We start from the raw sequence: 18,402 nt of genomic DNA on the forward strand, positions 1-18,402 counted from the left end.
TATGCAAAGGGATAAGGAAATATATGAAACTTAAACAATATAAATTCCACCTCCTTTTGAGCCCACTAGGTAATAAGTTACCAGAGTTCGGCTGGGCGCTGTGGCTCATGCCTGTAATCCCAGCACTTTGGCCGAGGTAGGCGGATCACCCGAGGTCAGGAGTTCGAGACCAGCCTGACCAACACGGTGAAACCCCATCTCTACTAAAAAATACAAAAATTAGCCAGGCATGACAGTGCTCACCTGTAATCCGAGCTACTTGGGAGGCTGAGGCAGGGGAATTGCTTGAAACGGGGAGGCAGAGGTTGCAGTGAGCTGAGATCGTGCCATTGCACTCCAGCCTGGGCGACAGAGTAAGACTCTGTATCAAAAAAAAAATTAAAAAATAAAATATAAAAAAGTTACCAGAGTTCTAAAACAGTCTCTCCTGCTCATAGTTTATCCTCCGTGGAGTCTACATGCTGCTTTATACACAGAAGGCCCACAATTGTTTGTGAGGATAAATACCATTCAGCCTCCAAATGTATCCCCTTATAAAACTATCACTTCAATCCTGACCACACCACAGTAACTCTGCCAGACTTTTTCTTGCCTCTCAAATCACCAGATCAGTATATTGATTGGAAGAGTAAATACGGTGAATAACTCTCCTTCTCAGAATAGATCCATCTGGAAGGGGTTTTCTCGAATTCATGTCAATATAACTCAGACTCTTGGGTTTTTTCATTTATCCACCTTCCAATCTCCGAAGAAAATGTGCTTGTTTCCTAAAGCCTGATTTAATCAACCCAAATCCACACGTCCATCTTACCATCCTTCTAACAGTTTTATAAAGTCATCGTTAAATCTGTTGCTACATCTCATCTTCATTATAATTGATGGCTCTAGGTGTGACCTATCACCTATCACATCTTTGTGAAATGTTCTTCCACCTCCGCTTTTATGACAGTGCTTCTTTGAGTGCTATGATGCCCCAAGCTCAGGCTCTACGCTCAGTTTTGCTTTCTGCGTACTTTCTCTTGTGCTAACTTTCTATTCTCCCTCTCCAAGGTCCCTGACACTCCACACTGTATCTATAGTCCTAACTTCTTACTCCCCTTCTAGTCCCACATCTCCAACTATCATCAGTTGAATTCAGTTCATCACTTCAAATTCGACATGACAAAACCAAAGTTCCATCTTCTCTCCGAAACCAACCTCTCTTCTAAATTTCCATTTCTCCTGTCACCCAGGATCAAAATTTAAAAGTCATCTTCAACCATGAGCTCCTTCATCTTTTTTTTTTCTTTTCTTGAGACAGGGTCTCACTCTGTCACCGAGGCTGGAGTGCAGTGGCACTATCATGCCACTTGACCTCCCAGGCTCAAGTGCAATGGCATCTACTGCAGCCTCGATCTCCCAGGCTCAAGTGATCCTCCCACCTCAGCCTCCTGAGTAACTGGGACTACAGGCATGCACCACCATGCACAGCTAATTTTTTATTTTTATTTTTGTAGAGATGGGGTCTCCCTATGTTACTCAGGTTGGTCTTGAACTCCTGGCCTCAAGTGATTCTCCTGCTTCCGCCTCCCAAAGTGCTGGGATTACAGGCGTGAGCCACCATGCATGGCCTCCTTTATCTTTAACATATCATCTGTTACCAAACCTGTCCACCCTTTGATTACAGTGTCACTTGATACTTCATTCCATTCTGCTGCTACCATGGCTCTCACTTCCAGAATAGAACATCATTCTCCCAATCATTCCCTCTGGTAGCCCCCACTGAGTTCACCCTGCATTCTACTCTCACACATACCTTTCCACAACCCTTTGAAGGACAACTGTGGTTCCCCACTGTAGGATCAAACCCAAACTCCTCATTATCTCAAATCAAGGCTCTATACCCTTAGCTCCCAGCCAGCTGACACCCCTTATCACTCCCCATAAATACCCTGCCACACCACTATCCCAGACCCAGGTTCATATGCTCAGAGTCTCTGGCATGCAACAAACTCATTTCCACCCTCAATCATGCTGGGTCTCCTTCTCCTAACATACTCTTTCCCCTCCTTTCTACGTAAATCCTATTAACTTCTTAGAGCCCAAGACTGACTACTTCTGTATTTTGCATCCAAAATGAAGCACTCCGGAAGCACAGCCTTTCCTACATTTTTTCTAACTGCTCCATGTACTTTATGTCCCACTTCTTTAATTTTTGTCTGATCCCACCCAAGGCACATAATGCAGCCACTTGTTCAACTGTACTGAAATGCCTAACGGTAATTTAATTAATTCATCAATTTAGAAAAGCATTCTTCCTGGACAGCAGTGGACATGTCCACAGTTTTAAAACCATCACTGCACCGAGAATAGTGTTTTGCAAAAAGTGAAGCCTCAATAAATTCTTGTTAACCAAGACAGAACTTGGAGACTACAATATATGTATTTTAAGAAGCATCGTACTGTTTTCATAAACTTGGATTTTAAAAATTCATTTTAAAAAATCTGGTCCTTGATACCCCCAACATTTAAAACATTAAAAATTCACACATTCTCAAATATTATTTAGGATAATTCTAAAAAGAGAATTTAAAAAGTGTGGAGAGGGCAGGGCATGGTGGCTCATGCCTGTAATCCCAGCACTTTGGGAAGCTGAGACGGACAGATCATTTGAGGCCAGGAGTTTGAGATCAGCCTGGCAAACATGGTGAAACCCGTTGCTACTGAAAATACAAAAATTGGCCAGGTGTGGTGGAGCACACCTGTAACCCCAGCTACTTGGGAGGCTGAGGCATGAGAATCGCTTGACCCTGGGAGGCAGAGGTGGCAGTGAGCCAAGATCACACCACTGCACTCCAGCCTGGGTGACAGAGGGAGACTCCGTCTCAAAAAAAAAAAAAAAGTGTGGAGAGAGCATGACTATGCTGATAAGCATTTTATAAAAACACTGGCGTTCAGGCTACTGTTAGTTACAGTGCTCTGATTTGCTCTAATTTGACTGAATTACTTTTTTGCCATTTAAAATCAATTTTACAAACTTTACCATGAAGAAATTCTTACTACAAAAAGCGGAAAAATGGCCAGGTGCAGCGGCTCACACCTATAATCCCAGCACTTTGGGAGGTCTAGGCAGGAAGACTGCTTGATCCCAGGAGTTTGAGACTAGCCTGGGCAACATAGCGAGATCTCGTCGCTCCTACCCCCAAAAAAAAAATAGCCAGATGAGGTGGCACATTCCTGTAGTCTCAGCTACTTGGGAAGCTGAGGTGGGAGAACTGCTTGCGCCCAGGAGGATGAGGCTGCAGGGAGCCATGATCACATCACTGTACTCCAGCCTGGGAGACAGAGCAAGATCCTGACTTGGGGGGAAAAAAGGAAAAATGTTAAAGCTTGCTTCATAAATAAAATGAAAAGCTCTCCCACACACAAAAAAACTTCTGACTCAACATGTATACGTTTCTTCTGGTGCACTGGATTAGTTGAGGAGGCTACCCTAAAAACTACCAAAGTGATATATTAGGCAAAGTTCTTGGTTGCAAGCAAAAGAAACAAAGCCTGGCTGTCTGAAGCCAAAAAGGAATTTATTGGAAAAAATATCAAATGCTCAGAATATTGGAGTGGCAAGGACTATAGGACCAATCTTAGAAGATAGGCCCACACTATGAGCACTCCAGAGGTGGCAGCAAAAGCCACAGCCTGGGTCTATAGCACAAACATCTGGTCAGCACACAGTCACTGCCTTGCCCCACCCATTCCTTTGGCCTCCTCAGGCCTCCAACTGGTGGAGCCTTAGTCCCGCATCCACATGGCCACACCAGAGAAGAGAGCTAGGTGGAGGATGGGTCCCTCCTTCTCTCCAAGAAGGGCATTCTCCAAAAAGAATGGTACTCTTCTAATTTTATGCCAGAAAAATCAATCATTCAATACACTCCGCATCCCTGCACCACAGCCACCCAAACTCTTCTCTAGTGGCACCATTGTGTATGCTTATTGCTTCTACCATCCCTGGCCTCTTCTGCCCAGTCTGGCCATAGCACACCCTCCTCCAAGTCCATGATCAAGTCTTATGCCAAGACCTTCTCAGTCATACATCTTTATCAAACCCAAGAAGAATTCACCTCCCCTCTTCTTTCACCCACAGCAACGTAGTTCTAGTTTTCTTTTCATTAGCACAACAGCTCCATGATCTGTATAGACTCATGGAAAATAGAAAAGTCCACCTATATCAGTATTTGTTTAGTTTTCAATGTTTCAAAATAAAATTTAGATTTGCTAAATGTGTGACATAGTATAAAAGTATGGACTTTTTATGACTTATTATAAAAGTAATCCATGGTGGGGTACAGTGGCTCACACCTGTAATCCCAGCACTTTGGGAGGCCAAGGTGGGCAGATCGCCTCAGGCCAGGAGTTTGAAACCAGCCTGGCCAACATGGCGAAACCCCATCTCCACTAAAAATACAAAAATTAGCTGGGCGTGTTAGCAGGTGCCTGTAATCCCAGCTACTTGGGAGGCTGAAGCAGAATCGCTTGAACCTGAGAGGCAGAGGTTGCAGTGAGCCAAGATCACACCACTGCACTCAAGCCTGGGCGACAGAGAGAGACTCCATCTCAAAAAAAAAAAGTAATCCACAGAAGTTTTTTTGTACAGACAGGGTCTTGCTATGTTACCCAGGCTGGTCTTGAATTCCTGGCCTCAAGTGATCATCCCACCTTGTCCTCCCAGGGTGCTGGGATTACAGGCTTGAGATTGTACCAGCCCAAAGATTGTATTTTAAAATCTAGGCCAGGCGCGGTGGTTCATGCTTGTAATCTCAGCACTTTGGGAGGCCAAGGTGGGCAGATCCCTTGAGGTCAGGAGTTCAAGATCAGCCTGGCCAACATGGTGAAACCCCATCTCTACTAAAAATTAGCCGGATGGGGTGGCACATGCCTGTGATCCCAGCTACTTGGGAGGTGGAGGCAGGAAAATCCCTTGAACCTGGGAGGTGGAGGTTGCAACAAGCTGAGATCGAGCCATTACACTCCAGCATGGACAAGAGTGAAACTCCATCTTAAAAAAAAAAATAGTAAATACATATTAAAATAAATCAGTTTTCTTTTATGCAGTAAAGTACTAATATTTATTTATTTATTTATTTATTTATTTATTTATTTATTTATTTTTTGAGATAAAGTTTCGCTCTTGTTGCCCAGACTGGAGTGCAGCAGCGCGATCTCAGCTCACTGCAACTTCCACCTCCCGAGTAGCTGGGATTACAGGCGCCTGCCACCACGCCCGGCTAATTTTTGTATATTTAGTAGAGACAGGGTTTCACCATGTTGACCAAGCTGGTCTTGAACTTTTGACCTCAGGTGATCCACCCTCCTCAGCCTCCCAAAGTGCTGGGATTACAGGCGCGAGCCACAGCGCCCAGCCCTATTTATTTTTTTTTTAAGAGAAAGGATCTTGCTCTGTCACCCAGGTTGGAGTACAGTGGCACGACCATGGCTCACTGCAGCCTCAAACTCCTAGACTCAAGTAATCCTCCTGCCTCAGCCTCCCAAATAGGTGAGATTATAGGCAAGAGTCACTGCAGCCAGCTAAAGTACTAATTTTTAGTGGTATATAGCATCCATACCATGAAATGAAAAGTAGATGAAATCATGAAGGATTTTCCTGGTTGATTTCACTGTTAGTTACAGGGTTCAAAATGGATAGAATTCTCTGTTGAGATTTTTGTTTTCATGTCCTTGGGGATGAGAAAAAGGGTCATCACTCTCTCATAGACACTGGACTGGGCCTCTTACTTTCTCTCTTTCTTCCAGCACAGATTAGGGGGACAGGCAGGGAATAACAGCTTTCTTTATCCACAATACGTTAATACAAACAGGCTTCCAAAGGCTGCATATCTGGGCCTCTGACTTAGATGGCCCAGTGTCCTTCACCTAGGATATTCTTCAACTACCCATATTCGACCAAGCTGTTCAGGTCTAGCCTGCTCCATAAAGTCATCCCTGACACTCTAGCTCATCTTTCTTCAAAGGCTTCTCCAATTCCTATAAACACCTCTCTCCATACTTCTCTATTTTACACTCCAAACTGCATCTTATTTTGCTTTTTAGACAGGGTCTTACTCTGTCACCCAGGCTGAAGTGCAGAGGCACAACCATGACTTACTGCAGCCTTGACCTCCCAGGCTCCAGTGATCCTCCCATCACAGCCTCCCAAGTAGCTAGGACCACAGGCGCACACCACCACACCAGGCTAATTTTTAAATTTTTTTATAGAGACGAGGTCCCACTACATTGCTCAGCCTTGTCTCAAACTCTTGAGCTCAAGCAATCCTCCCCCTCGGCTTCCCAAAGGGCTAAGATTGCAGGTGTGAGTCACTGCACCCGGCCTAAATTGCATCTTGCCAGTAGACTGAAGCTCAGATTCTGTATTCTACACATTTTAAAACTCTTCAGTTTGAAGTATTCTTTATAGATACCACAATACAATTACTTTTGTAACCAAAAATAATAATTCCCTCTTGAAAAAAAAATGAACCATACACCCTGGCAGAAGGATGATTGTGCCCAGCTAAAATAGTTGAACCTACAAAAAAAACCCCACAGAAATACAATTATTATATACAGAAACTCTCTGGATTGTTTTCCTAACTCATACTGGCAATAAAATCTAAAAGTTTTGTCTTACTATTATTAAAGGCAGACTATCCAAACTGCAAAGCCTCCTAGGAAGAAATCAATACCACAGTGATAGATGTAAAAGCCCTGAGTCAGGGCTCAGCACATTTGGTTAATGATGGCTGAATATAAGCCTAGCAATCAAATCATTTCTGCAAAGAGGAAGCAAATAAAAATATTAAATAATCGGCTGGGCACGGTGGCTCACGCCTGTAATCCCAGCACTTTGGGAGGCCGAGGCAGGCGGATCACGAGGTCAGGAGTTCGAGACCAGCCTGGCCAACATGGTGAAACCCCAGCTGTACTAAAAATACAAAAATTAGCCGGGCTTGGTGGTGGGCACCTATAACCCCAGCTACTCGGGAGGCTGACACAGGAAAATCACCTGAACCCGGGAGACGGGGGTTGCAGCGAGCCGAGATCGCACCACTGCACTCCAGCCTGAGCGACAGAGCGAGACTCTATCTCAAAAAAAAAAAAAAAAAAAATTAAATAATCAAACAGGCCAGATGTGGTGGCTCGTGCACGTAATCCCAACACTTCGGGAGGGCAAGGAGGGAGGATCACTTGAGCCAGGAGTTCCAGACCAGTCTGGGCAACATAATGAAACCTCATCTCTACAAAAAATAAAAAATATATATATTAGGAGGGTGTGGTGGCACATGTCTGTAGTCCCAGCTACTCAGGAGGCTGAGGTGAGAGCATCACTTGCGCCCGGAAGGTTGGGGCTGCATTGAGCTATGATCACACCACTACACTCCAGCCTGGGTGGCAGACCCAGACCCTGTCTCAAAACACAAACAAATTTCAAAGTATAAGCACAATGTAACTTCTCTTTTTTTGTTTGTTTTGTAACTTTTCTTAATGTATATTTTATTAGGATTTCTAAATATTCAAATAAAAATCATGGTTAGGTATAGTGGCTCACACCTGTAATCCCAGCACTTTGGAAGGTCAAGGCAGGAGGGCTGCTGCTTCGGTCAAGGCAGGAGGGCTGCTGCTTCAGCTCAGGAGTTTGAGACCAGCCTGAGCAACATAGCAAGACCCTGTCTCTACTAAAAATAAATTAGCCAGGCATGGTGGTGCATGCCTGTAATCTTAGCTACACGGGAGGCTGAGGAAGGAGGATCGCTTGAGCTCAGGAGGTCAAGGCTGCAGTTAGCCATGACTGCATCACAGCACACCAGCCTGGATGACAGAGCAAGACCCTGTCTCAAAAAAAAAAGGAAAGGCCGGGCGCGGTGGTTCTCACCTGTAATCCTAGCACTTTGGGAGGCCGAGGAGGGTGGATCACAAGGTCAGGAGTTCGAGACCAGCCTGGCTAAGGTGGTGAAACCCCTATCTCTACTAAAACTGCAAAAATTAGCTGGGTGCGGTGGCAGGCACCTGTAATCCCAGCTACTCGGGAGGCTGAGGCAGGAGAATCGTTTGAACCTGGGAGGCGGAGGTTGCAGTGAGCCAAGATGGCGCCATTGCACTCCAGCCTGGGTGACAGGGCAAGACTCCACCTCAAAAAAAAAAAAAAAAAAAAAGGAAAAAAGAAAAATCACAATCCTTCCTCCTTTTAAGAAAAGCATAAGCACTATGTCTGAGCTCATACTCCTTTTTATTCATCATTGCTAAGCTGCTCTTACAAAACACATCAGAAATATGTTAAATAACCAAGCCGAAGAAAAGATTTTCTAAGCAGTTCATAAAACTTTACTGTTTTATGAACAAAGAGATCAACTAATTGTATACAAAGAAAGTCTATTTAAGGGATCATTTCATTTTATGGTGTTTTCTTTTTGGAGCCAGGGTCTCTCTCACTCTGTTGCCCAGGCTGGAGTGCAGTGATGCAAACACAGCTCACCACATCCTAGACATCCCCAGCTCAAGCGATCCTCCCACGTAGGCCTCCCAAAATGCTGAGCAGTCTTATTTATCCATGTATTCCCAAGGTCTTACACAGACACTCCAAAAATGTGTGCTGAAGAAATGAATAAACAATTGTATTCCTGAACAAGGGCCCTTCCTTTCTGTACTAGGCTATGAAGATATAGATTGCTTCAGACACAGCACACAGTAGATGTGCAGCACTATTTTTATTGAGAAATGAGAATTAAAGCAGAAGCAAAGAAGTAGGATTGGGGCAAAGACATAAAAAGAATGGAGACTGCAGTATGAATTCAGACCAGAATTCACACCTTGGGAAGGAGGCAAAAAATAACGTAATGGAAGACATGACTAACTGGTATTAGGCAAACAGAAGGGAAAGCAGGGGAAAAAAGCTTCCAGGAAAGATTTTGAGAAATGAGGAGCAGAAATGTCCAGTCATGACGGGATCAATGAACCCATCGTGATCTTAGAGCAATGTAATATTGAACGGTGACCAAGATGTGTTACAAAAGGACTCCCGAACCACCTTGGGATCTGCTGGAAGCCCTTTGTCATGATTATTGCCTCTGGGATTGCTACCTGTGTCTTACTCTCTTCTCTAGAGCCTGCTGGAAGGTGTAGTCTGCAGAGACGTCAGTCCACCTGCTCCTCTGGGGCATTTTACAGACAAACAGGCCACCAGTCTCTGCCCACTGAAGAGCTCCAATGTCAATCATCTCTCCGTTCCAACCTGGTGAGCTGAAGGATCTGAGAAAATGTGAAGCAGCTCCCCTTTGCCAAGAGATATAGGGCTTCTAGTGGAAAAGTACAACAAACGAACCTAACAACTTAGGAACAGCTTCATCCTTTCTTTATTAAAACAGCTTTAAGGCACAGGGAAATCTAACTCACACAATCCTATTAGTAGTCATTTTTCTCCCTGGGTAAAAACAGACCCGTTAGGAGCAGCTTTAACTTTCCTAGGCACTGTGATGTCATTTGTTGTATGTTCTGTATCATTTGGCCTTTCTAAGAGTACAAACAAGCCCATCCCTGTCTCTCACTTCTCCTCACAGAGGCTCTAAAAAAGGAAAGGCTGGGGGAAGAGGGATAATCTCACTGGAAGTACTTTAGCAGGGCCAAAGTTGAATAATATGACAGATGAATATCATATTACCCAATTTTGGATTATAAAATCTTACTCAAGAAGTTACAGTCTTCCACACAGTGTATGATAAAGTATCAAGTAAAGGATATGGTTGATTAAAAAATATAAATGTAGGTTGGGCGTGGTGTCTCACGCATGTAATCCTAGCACTTCGGGAGGCTGAGGTGGGAGGATCGCTTGAGCTCAGGAGTTCAAAACCAGCCTGAGTAACACAGTGAGACCCTGTCTCCACACACACACAAAATAGCTGGGCAAGGTGGCAGGCACTTGTACTTCCATCTACTTGGGAGGCTGAGGTGGGAGGATCACTTGAGCCTGGGAGGTGGAAGCTGCAGTGACCTGAGATCGCATTACTGCATTCCAGCCTGGTCAACAGAGCAAGACCCTGCCTCCAAAAAAAAAAAAAACTCAAAACAAGATCTTGGCCCTAAGAACAAAGATTAGCAGATAAATATACATTTATATATACATACTTTATATATTACTAATTATATATTATGTGCAAAGAGGAAGCAAATGAAAATATTAAATAATCAGGCCAGATGTGATGGCTCATGCCTATAATCTCAACACTTTGGGAGGCCAAGAAGGGAGGATCACTTGAGCCAGGAGTTCCAGACCAGTCTGGGAAACATGAGACCTCATCTCTACAAAAAATAAAAAATATGGCCAGGCACAGTGGCTGATGCCTATAATCCCAACACTTTGGGAGGCCGAGGCGGGCGATCACCTGAGGTCGGGAGTTCAAGACCATATTACATATTATTAGCAAATAAATCTTTTATATGTATATAAACATGTAGTTATCTGCTAATCTTTGTAGGGCCAAGATCTTGTTTTGAGTATGAGTCTACTGTTGAATTGTTAAGTTGTCTTTCTTTCATATGCCACATCCATAATCAATGACCTATGTTTTCCAGTCCTAGTTTTTATAAAGAACAAAAACCTAAAAACATTCATGAAATAATCTATGTGCAGAGTCCTTCTAGACTTTTAAGATCCCCTCTCCAGTCTTCTCAGTTTGTTTGTCCATATAAGTGAGCAGTAATTTCTTTTTTTTTTTTTTTTTTGAGACAGACTCTTACTCTGTCACCTAGGCTGGAGTGCAGTGGCATGCTGTTGGCTCACTGCAACCTCTGTCTCCTGGGTTCAAGCAATTCTTGTGCCTCAGCCCCCATGTAGCTGGGACTACAGGCTGCACACCACTGTGCCTGGCTAGTTTTGTATTTTCAGTAAAGAGGGGGTTTCACCATGTTGCCTAGGTTGGTCTCAAATTCCTGGGCTCATGTGATCCGCCCACCTTGGTCTCCCAAAGTGCTGGGATTATAGGCGTGAGCCACCATGCTGAGCCTTGTTCTTTTCTGAACTCAAAGTTCACTGGTTAAGTTGCACAATTACAATAACAAGTACAATGAACATAAACAGATAAAGGAATAAAGGTAACTAATTGTAATCACACAATTTGGCAGCTGGGAGGCCACCTGGTTGGGGTACACCAGACCCAGCAGCCTGCTGTGTAACAGCCAAGCATTCAGTGTACCAAGCTGGTTAAAGTGGTGGTTGGTTAAGAAACTGTATATCAGGTTCAAACTACTGTAATAAATATTAGTTACCACAAATACCCAATTTAAAGATGTTATCAACATACCAATAACAATCAGTACAACTTTTTAAGTGGGAGGTTTTTTCCTGTTAATTTTTGTTTGTCAACAAGAAGAGAAGCCAGAAAAAGAAAAGGTAATCATTTTCATTATGCTGTTTGGTCTGTTTGTTCTTCCATCTCTCCCATTAGACTCCAAGCTCCCTGCATGTCTGTCTCCTTCATAACAGTATCACAGAACTTGGCACTCAATGAGTGTTCAATAAATTTGCTATGTTGACACATCCTAACCTGGATCAGAATTTCAGCCTCTCATTGCTGGTCTATAAATAAAGTTTTCTGAGGCTGGGGAAAAAAAAACCTAGAATGATAGGTTTGGCTACCCATGATCTATTACCTTCTAATATAGTCATGGACTATATAACATTTCAGTCAACTACAGACCACATATACAAGAGTAGTCCCAAGAGATTATAATGGAGTTGAGAAATTCCTATCCCATCATAGCTGTGGTGTCACAGCACAATGCATTACTCATGTGTTTATGGTGAGTACACAATCAAACCTACTGTGCTGCCGGTCATATAAAAGTCTAGCACAGCTGAGCACGGTGGCTCATGCCTGTAATCCCAGCACTTAGGGAGGCTGAGGAGGCAGATTGCCTTAGTCCAGGAGTTCAAGACCAGCCTGGGCAACATGCCGAAACCCTATCTCTACAAAAAAATACAAAAATTAGCCAGGCATGGTGGCATGTGCCTGGAGCCCCAGATACTTGTTGAGGTGGGAGGATCGCTTAAGCCCAGAAGGTCAAGGCTGCAGTGAGCTGTGATCACACCATTATACTCCAGCCTGGGCAACAGAGTAAGACCCTGTCTCAAAACAACAACAACAAAATGTAGCACATACAATTATGTGCAGTACATAATACTTGATAGTAAATGACTATTACTGGTTTCTGTATTTACTATACTGTACTTTTTATTGTTATGTTAGAGTGTATTCTCTCTACTTATTTTTTTAAAAAGTTAATTGTAAAACAGTCTCAGAAGAAGGGATTGTTATCATAGGAGATGATAGCTCCACGCCTGTTACTCTCCTGAAGACCTCCCAGTGGGATAAGATGTGGAGGTGGAAGACAGTGATACTGATGATCCTGACCCTGTGTAGGCCTAGGTTAATGTGTGTTTGTGTCTTTGTTTTCAACCAAAGAAAAAGCTTAAAAAGTAAAATATGGGTAGCCAGAGGAACAAAAAGTAAAACAAACAAATACTAAATAATATTTTTAAATAAAGTTTCTAGAATAAAGATATAATGAAGAAAACATTAGCCAGGCATGGCGGCATACACCAGTTGTCCTAGCTGCTTGGGAGGCTGAGGTGGAAGGATCACTTGAGCCCAGGAATTCAAGACCAGCCTGGGGAACAGAGCAAGATCTCATCTCTTTTAAAAAAAAAAAAAAAAAAAAAAGTGATTTTAGTATGACAGGAAAGAAAGAGAAAATATTGTTATATAGCTGTACAATGTGTTTTAAGCTAAGTATTACAAACGAGTCAGAATGTTAAAAAATGTAAAAGTTTATAAAGTAAAAAAATTACAGTAAGCTAAGGTTAATTTATTATCGAAGAAAAATAATTTTTTGATTTAGTGCAACCTAAGCTGTACAGTGTTTCTGTAGTGTACAGTAATGCCCTAGGCCTTCGCATTTACTCACCGCTCACTCACTGATGCACCCAGAGCAACTTCCAGTCATAATAAGTGCCCTGGTCAGGTGAACCATTTTTTATTTTTTGTACCGTATTTTTCCTGTACTTTGCTTGTTTAGATATGTTTAGATACACAAATACTACTGCATTACAATTGCCTATTTATTCAGTACAGTCACATGCTGTACAGTTTTGCAGCTTAGGAGCAATAGGCTATACCATATAGCCTACATGTGCAGTAGGCTGTACCATCCAGGTATGTGTAAGTACATTCTATGATGTTCACACAACAACAAAATCACCTAACGATGCATTTCTCAGTACGTATCCCCAACGTTAAGCGACACATGGCTGTATTTTCATCTCTTTTTCTTCACATTCCATGTATGCTTCTTGACATTGCTTAAATTTATAAATCAAGGTCCTATTTATACTTATATTACTACTGTATTAATGCTAATAATATTCTGTAAACTATTCTATCTTGATTAAGGCCATTAGTGTCCATTAAAATTTTTTTTTAATTGGGTTGAATGCCTTATTCGGTTGGAATTTTACATTCCCACAATGTGTGGCAGCTAATGCTTCTGGCACATCTACTGAGAACATAAAAGTTCTCCTGGAACTAACAAATTACTTCCCTTCCAACATAATTATATAATCTGAGAGTTGAAAAGCACCCTAGAGATTATTCTGTGGTCCAAAATCCCTCCCAATTAAGGAATCTCATCTAAAACTACTCAACTCTGTCTGCAAGAAGGGATGCTAATATTTAGATTCTCCATGACACAGCGCTGCAGCCATAGCAGGCTCTTTAATACATGCTTTTTGTTGTTTTTCATACATGTTTGTTGAACTGAACAAATCTAAAATGGATGTATTTCACTCATTTTATTTTTCTTCCCAGGCTTTAGCTGTAACACCCACTGAATCTGTAATTTAAAGCTTTGCATGATTCCTCGGCTCATTAACCAACGTTCAAAAAGAAATTCAATAAAGGAAACTCAATGCATTAAAGAAACTCATTTTAACAGTTTAAAATTTTAAGCTCCTGGCCTGGCAAAGTGGCTCTTGCCTATAATCCCAGCATTTTGGGAGGCTGAGATGGGAGGATCTCTTGAGCCCAGGAGGTTGACAATAGCCTGGGCAACAAAGGGAGACCCTATGATATGCTATGGCTCTGTGTCCCCACCCAAATCTCATCTCGATTTGTAATCACCACCTGTGGAGGGAGGGAACCTGTAATCCCTCCCATGTGTTGAGTGAGGGAGGTAACTGGATCATGGGGAGTTTCCCCCATGCGGTTCTCATGCTAGTGAATGCTCACGAAATCCAATGGTTTTACAAGTGTTTGGGAGTTCCTCCTTCCCTTCTCTCTCTCCTGCTGCCTTGTGAAGAAGGTTCTTACTTCCCCTTTGCCTTCTGCCATGATTGTAAGTTTCCTGAGGCTTCCCCAGCCATGTATAACTGTGAGTCAATTAAACCTCTTTCTTTATAAATTACTCAGTCTCAGGTATTTCTTTATAACAGTGTGAAAATGGACTAATACACCCTGTCTCTACATAAAATTTAAAAATCAACCAGATGTGGTGGCTTGTGCATGTAGTCCCAGCTACTTGGGAGGCTGAGACGGGAGGATTGCTTGAGCACAGGAGGCTGAGGCTGCAGTGAGCCATGATCACACCACTACACTCCAACCCGGGTGACACAGTAAGACCCTGTCTCAAAATAAATAAATAAATAAATAAAGGTCAGGCACGGTGGCTCACGCCTGTAATCCCAGCACTTTGGGAGGCCAACGCGGGTGGATCACGAGGTCAGGAGATTGAGACCATCCTGGCTAACACGGTGACAACCCGTCTCTACTAAAAATACAAAAAATTAGCCAGACGTGGTCGTGGGCACCTGTAGTCCCAGCTGCTCGGGAGGCTAAGGCAGGAGAATGGCGTGAATCCGGGAGGCGGAGCTTGCAGTGAGCCGAGATGGTGCCACTGCACTCCACCATGGGCGACAGAGCAAGACTCTGTCTCAAAAAAAAAAAAAAATACAGAAAACTAGCCAAGCATTATGGCAGGTGCCTGTAATCCCAGCTACTCGGGAGGCTGAGGCAGGGAGAACAGCTTGAACCCGGGAGGTGGAGGTTGCAATGAGCCGAGATCACGCCACTGCACTCCAGCCTGGGCGAAAGAGCGAGACTCCGTCTCAAAATAAATAAATAAATAAATAAATAAAAATAAATAAATAAATAAAATTTTAAAAATAAAAATGCAAGCTCCTAGAATCGCCTGAACCTGGGAGGCAGAGGTTGCAGTGAGCCAAGATGGGGCCACTGCACTCCAGCCTGGGCGACATAGCAAGAGTCTGTCTCAAAAAAAAAAAAGAAAAAAAGTAAGCTCCTAGAAGGCAAGTCCTATGCCTGCTCTGACTCGTGAGATGCCGTGAGGTAGCCTAAACAGACAAGTAAGCTTTCAACATTAATGTTGCTAATGTCAGTGCATAACAAAACATTTAACAGAAAATGGAAAATTAAGCCTTTGCTAGTTTGCTTATGATCTATAGTTTTCAATTTATCAAAAATACATTTTCTATTTCTAGTATGATTTATTATTATTATTATTTTTTATATTTAGAGATGGGGGTCTGTGTTGGCCAGGTTGGTCTCGAACTCTTGGCCTCACCACCTTGGTCTCCTGAAGTGCTAGGATTACAGGCGTGAGCCACCGCGCCCGGCCTGGTGTGATTTTTTAAAAACAAACAGTCTTGCATCATTCGTACAACTAAATTATACTTATAATTGGGGTGCTCACAGATTTACGCATACTAGTGTAGTAAGACATGCTATTATGCTAATTAGTTTTCCCTTCAGTTAAGAGCCTGTGATCCCATCTGATTTCCCATAACATGATATGATAATGAAGAGAATAAAGGCTCTGGAGCAATAAGCACCACCAATAATTTTACTTTACTCAAATATGCACTCCAAAACAGTATATAATTTACAGCACGGCCCTGGTTAGCTATTACAATGCATCTGTTCTGGGGACTTTTACAATATATGGTAGGATACAAAGCATACGTTTCCAAATCTCCTTTCGTTCTGTTTTGCTGAAAGGGAGCACACATGGGATCCCTTAACAACACAATTCACTAACTAATTTTCTTCAGGCAGTAATTCAAATTCCCACTTCCTCCTAAATACCTCTGGACAGCAACTCCTGGCAATCCATCTGTCTCTTTCGCCACAGCTTCTTTTCATAACTAACGGGTCAAGTTCCTTTCCCCATTTCGACACTGCACTGTACTGCGGCCCTGCCACCATAGCCCACTGCTGAATCCAATATAACATATTGGATTTCACTGTCCTTCATTGTTTCCAGTTTAACTGCCATTTTACCACCATGCACACGAGAAATGCATTCCCACAGGCATCTTATGAATTTCCAAAGCAGCTACTCTTTTGTGGATTTACAAAACATGTGCTTCTCTGAATTCCCTTCATCACCACAGAAACGGCTTTGGGAAGCCGAGATTTTTTTTTAAAGTACCCTACCTATTATAAAAAGAAACTGATTCTAAAACATTATTTTCCTAGCTAATTTAATCCTAAGAGTCTTCCCACAAGGCAGTGGAGGAACGTCAGGGCAAAAATGTTAAATACCGCTTTTGGTCTTCCCAATTAATATGAAACATTTTCAGCACACAAAGATTATTATATCAAATGTCTTTTCTTCTCAGACTACACCATAAAGGCTACCCAGCGCAATGTAAAATAAACAGCTGTCTGTGGCTTATGCACAACGCCCTAAATCTTCCGAAGACACCCCACCCCCACCCCTCGGCTTTGGGCTCACAGACATATAATCCCTCGGCAAACCCCAAACCTGCCAATGAAGTGCAGTATTTCTCTGCCACAAAGGCCGGCCCGCGCCTCGTGCACGCCGGCCTCCGCACACATGTGCCTGGCTGACAACTGCGGAGCGGCCCTTCCAGGATCAAAGCCGTTGGCCTGGACCGAAAGCCGCACTTTTCCCAGCCCACTGCCTTCTCCCGCGGCCGCTCTCCCCGGTAACAGGCGGCGGAACCGAAGCGCTCCGGCCGCAAGCCGGCTACCCCCTCCGCCCGGCGCGCCCTGTGCAGCCGCACTCAAACCCGCTTCCCCTCAGCCCCAACGTCCTTTCTCCTTCCCCCTTTTTTCGCCTCAGGAAATTCCATCGGAACTTCATTCCGCCCGAGCGGGGCGGCCCTGGCACACCCTCCTCCGGCGGCCGCGCCCCTCGCGCCTCCACCCGAAGGGGCCGGCGACCCGGCGACCCCGGCCCGCCCAGCCTGCCGCCTCACCTCCTCCTCGCTCTCGCTGCGGAAACACAGGCATGCGGCCCGCTTCTTGTAGCCGTCGCCGTCGTAGGTGCGGGTCTGGTTCGACTTGAGCTTCATCATCCTCCGGGCCCGGGTGGGGGTGCGGTGCGGGTCGCGGGAGTCGAGGGGTGGGGAGCCCGCTCTGGACGGCCGCGTGCGCGCGCGCCCCCGGCTCGGCCAAGGGAAGCAGGGAGGGGGAGCTTCTCCGCTACACGGCTCCGCCGCTGGCCCGCCGCGGCCGCCTCATTCCCCCCGGCCCAGGTCCCGCGCCGCCGCTGCCACCGTCACGGCTGCCGTCTCCGCTGCCGCCAGGGCCGCCGCCCCCTCTGCCGCCGCCACCCCCGACGACGACCGCGCCGCCATCTTGGGCGCGATGCGTCAGCGGCGTAAGGCTGCACCGGCCTGCGGGACGGCCGCGCGCTCGCAGCGCAGGCCGCGTTCGCGAATCGCGCCCTCCCAGTTGGCGCGGCGGAAACCAGCATCTGAAAGGAGAGGGACGTGCGACTCCAGGCGACCGCTACGCCGGCAGCGTAGGCGTAGAACTGGTGGGGCGCGCGGAGGAAGCCGGGGGAGATAAGAACAGCGGCGCAGGACGCCTAGCGGCCGGAGCGGAGACCGAGCGGTCCAGCCGCGCAAGTCAGCGGATGGGGAATCGGGGACTTGGCCAAGGTCACGCCGCGTCTCCGCGGCCGAGGATGAACCAAGGTCATGCCACCCGCCCCTGGGCCCTGCCGGTCGGTCTCGAAGGGGTTGAGGGGGAAGGTTTGTAGGAAAAAGGAGGATGTAGTTAAAGGCAACGGAAGCTGCAGCCTGAGACATCTGGGATTTGGAACTGCAAGGAAACGGCGCATGGGAGGCGTGTGCACTTTGCGTTGATAGCCTGAACCTCAGGATGTCTTAGGGGCTGGTGCATGTCGCCCATTACAAAGAACAAATATTTATTCTGCAATCTTTTATTGATGCTAAAGGTAATTGCTTCCTCTTATGGTAAACAAGAGGGCCAGAAAGGAACGCGCGTGCGTGTGTGTGTACACACATAATGTAAATCATAAAACATCATCGTTTCT

General features: G+C 44.8%; 1 protein-coding gene across 1 annotated transcript in view; it reads right to left on the bottom strand.

Annotated features, from left to right (window-relative positions):
• NUDT3 (nudix hydrolase 3) overlaps nt 1-17,723 on the bottom strand; it is a 112,110-nt gene extending 94,387 nt beyond the window's left edge. Inside the window, exon 1 of the mRNA XM_063812372.1 lies at nt 17,318-17,723. Coding sequence (XP_063668442.1) covers nt 17,318-17,416 — 99 coding nt within the window. The 5' untranslated portion in view covers nt 17,417-17,723. The remainder of the gene's footprint in view (nt 1-17,317) is intronic.
• Between the last annotated feature and the right edge of the window lie 679 nt (nt 17,724-18,402).

Source organism: Pan troglodytes, chromosome 5, assembly GCF_028858775.2.
Source record: "Pan troglodytes isolate AG18354 chromosome 5, NHGRI_mPanTro3-v2.0_pri, whole genome shotgun sequence".
Classification (NCBI taxonomy): Eukaryota; Metazoa; Chordata; class Mammalia; order Primates; family Hominidae; genus Pan; species Pan troglodytes.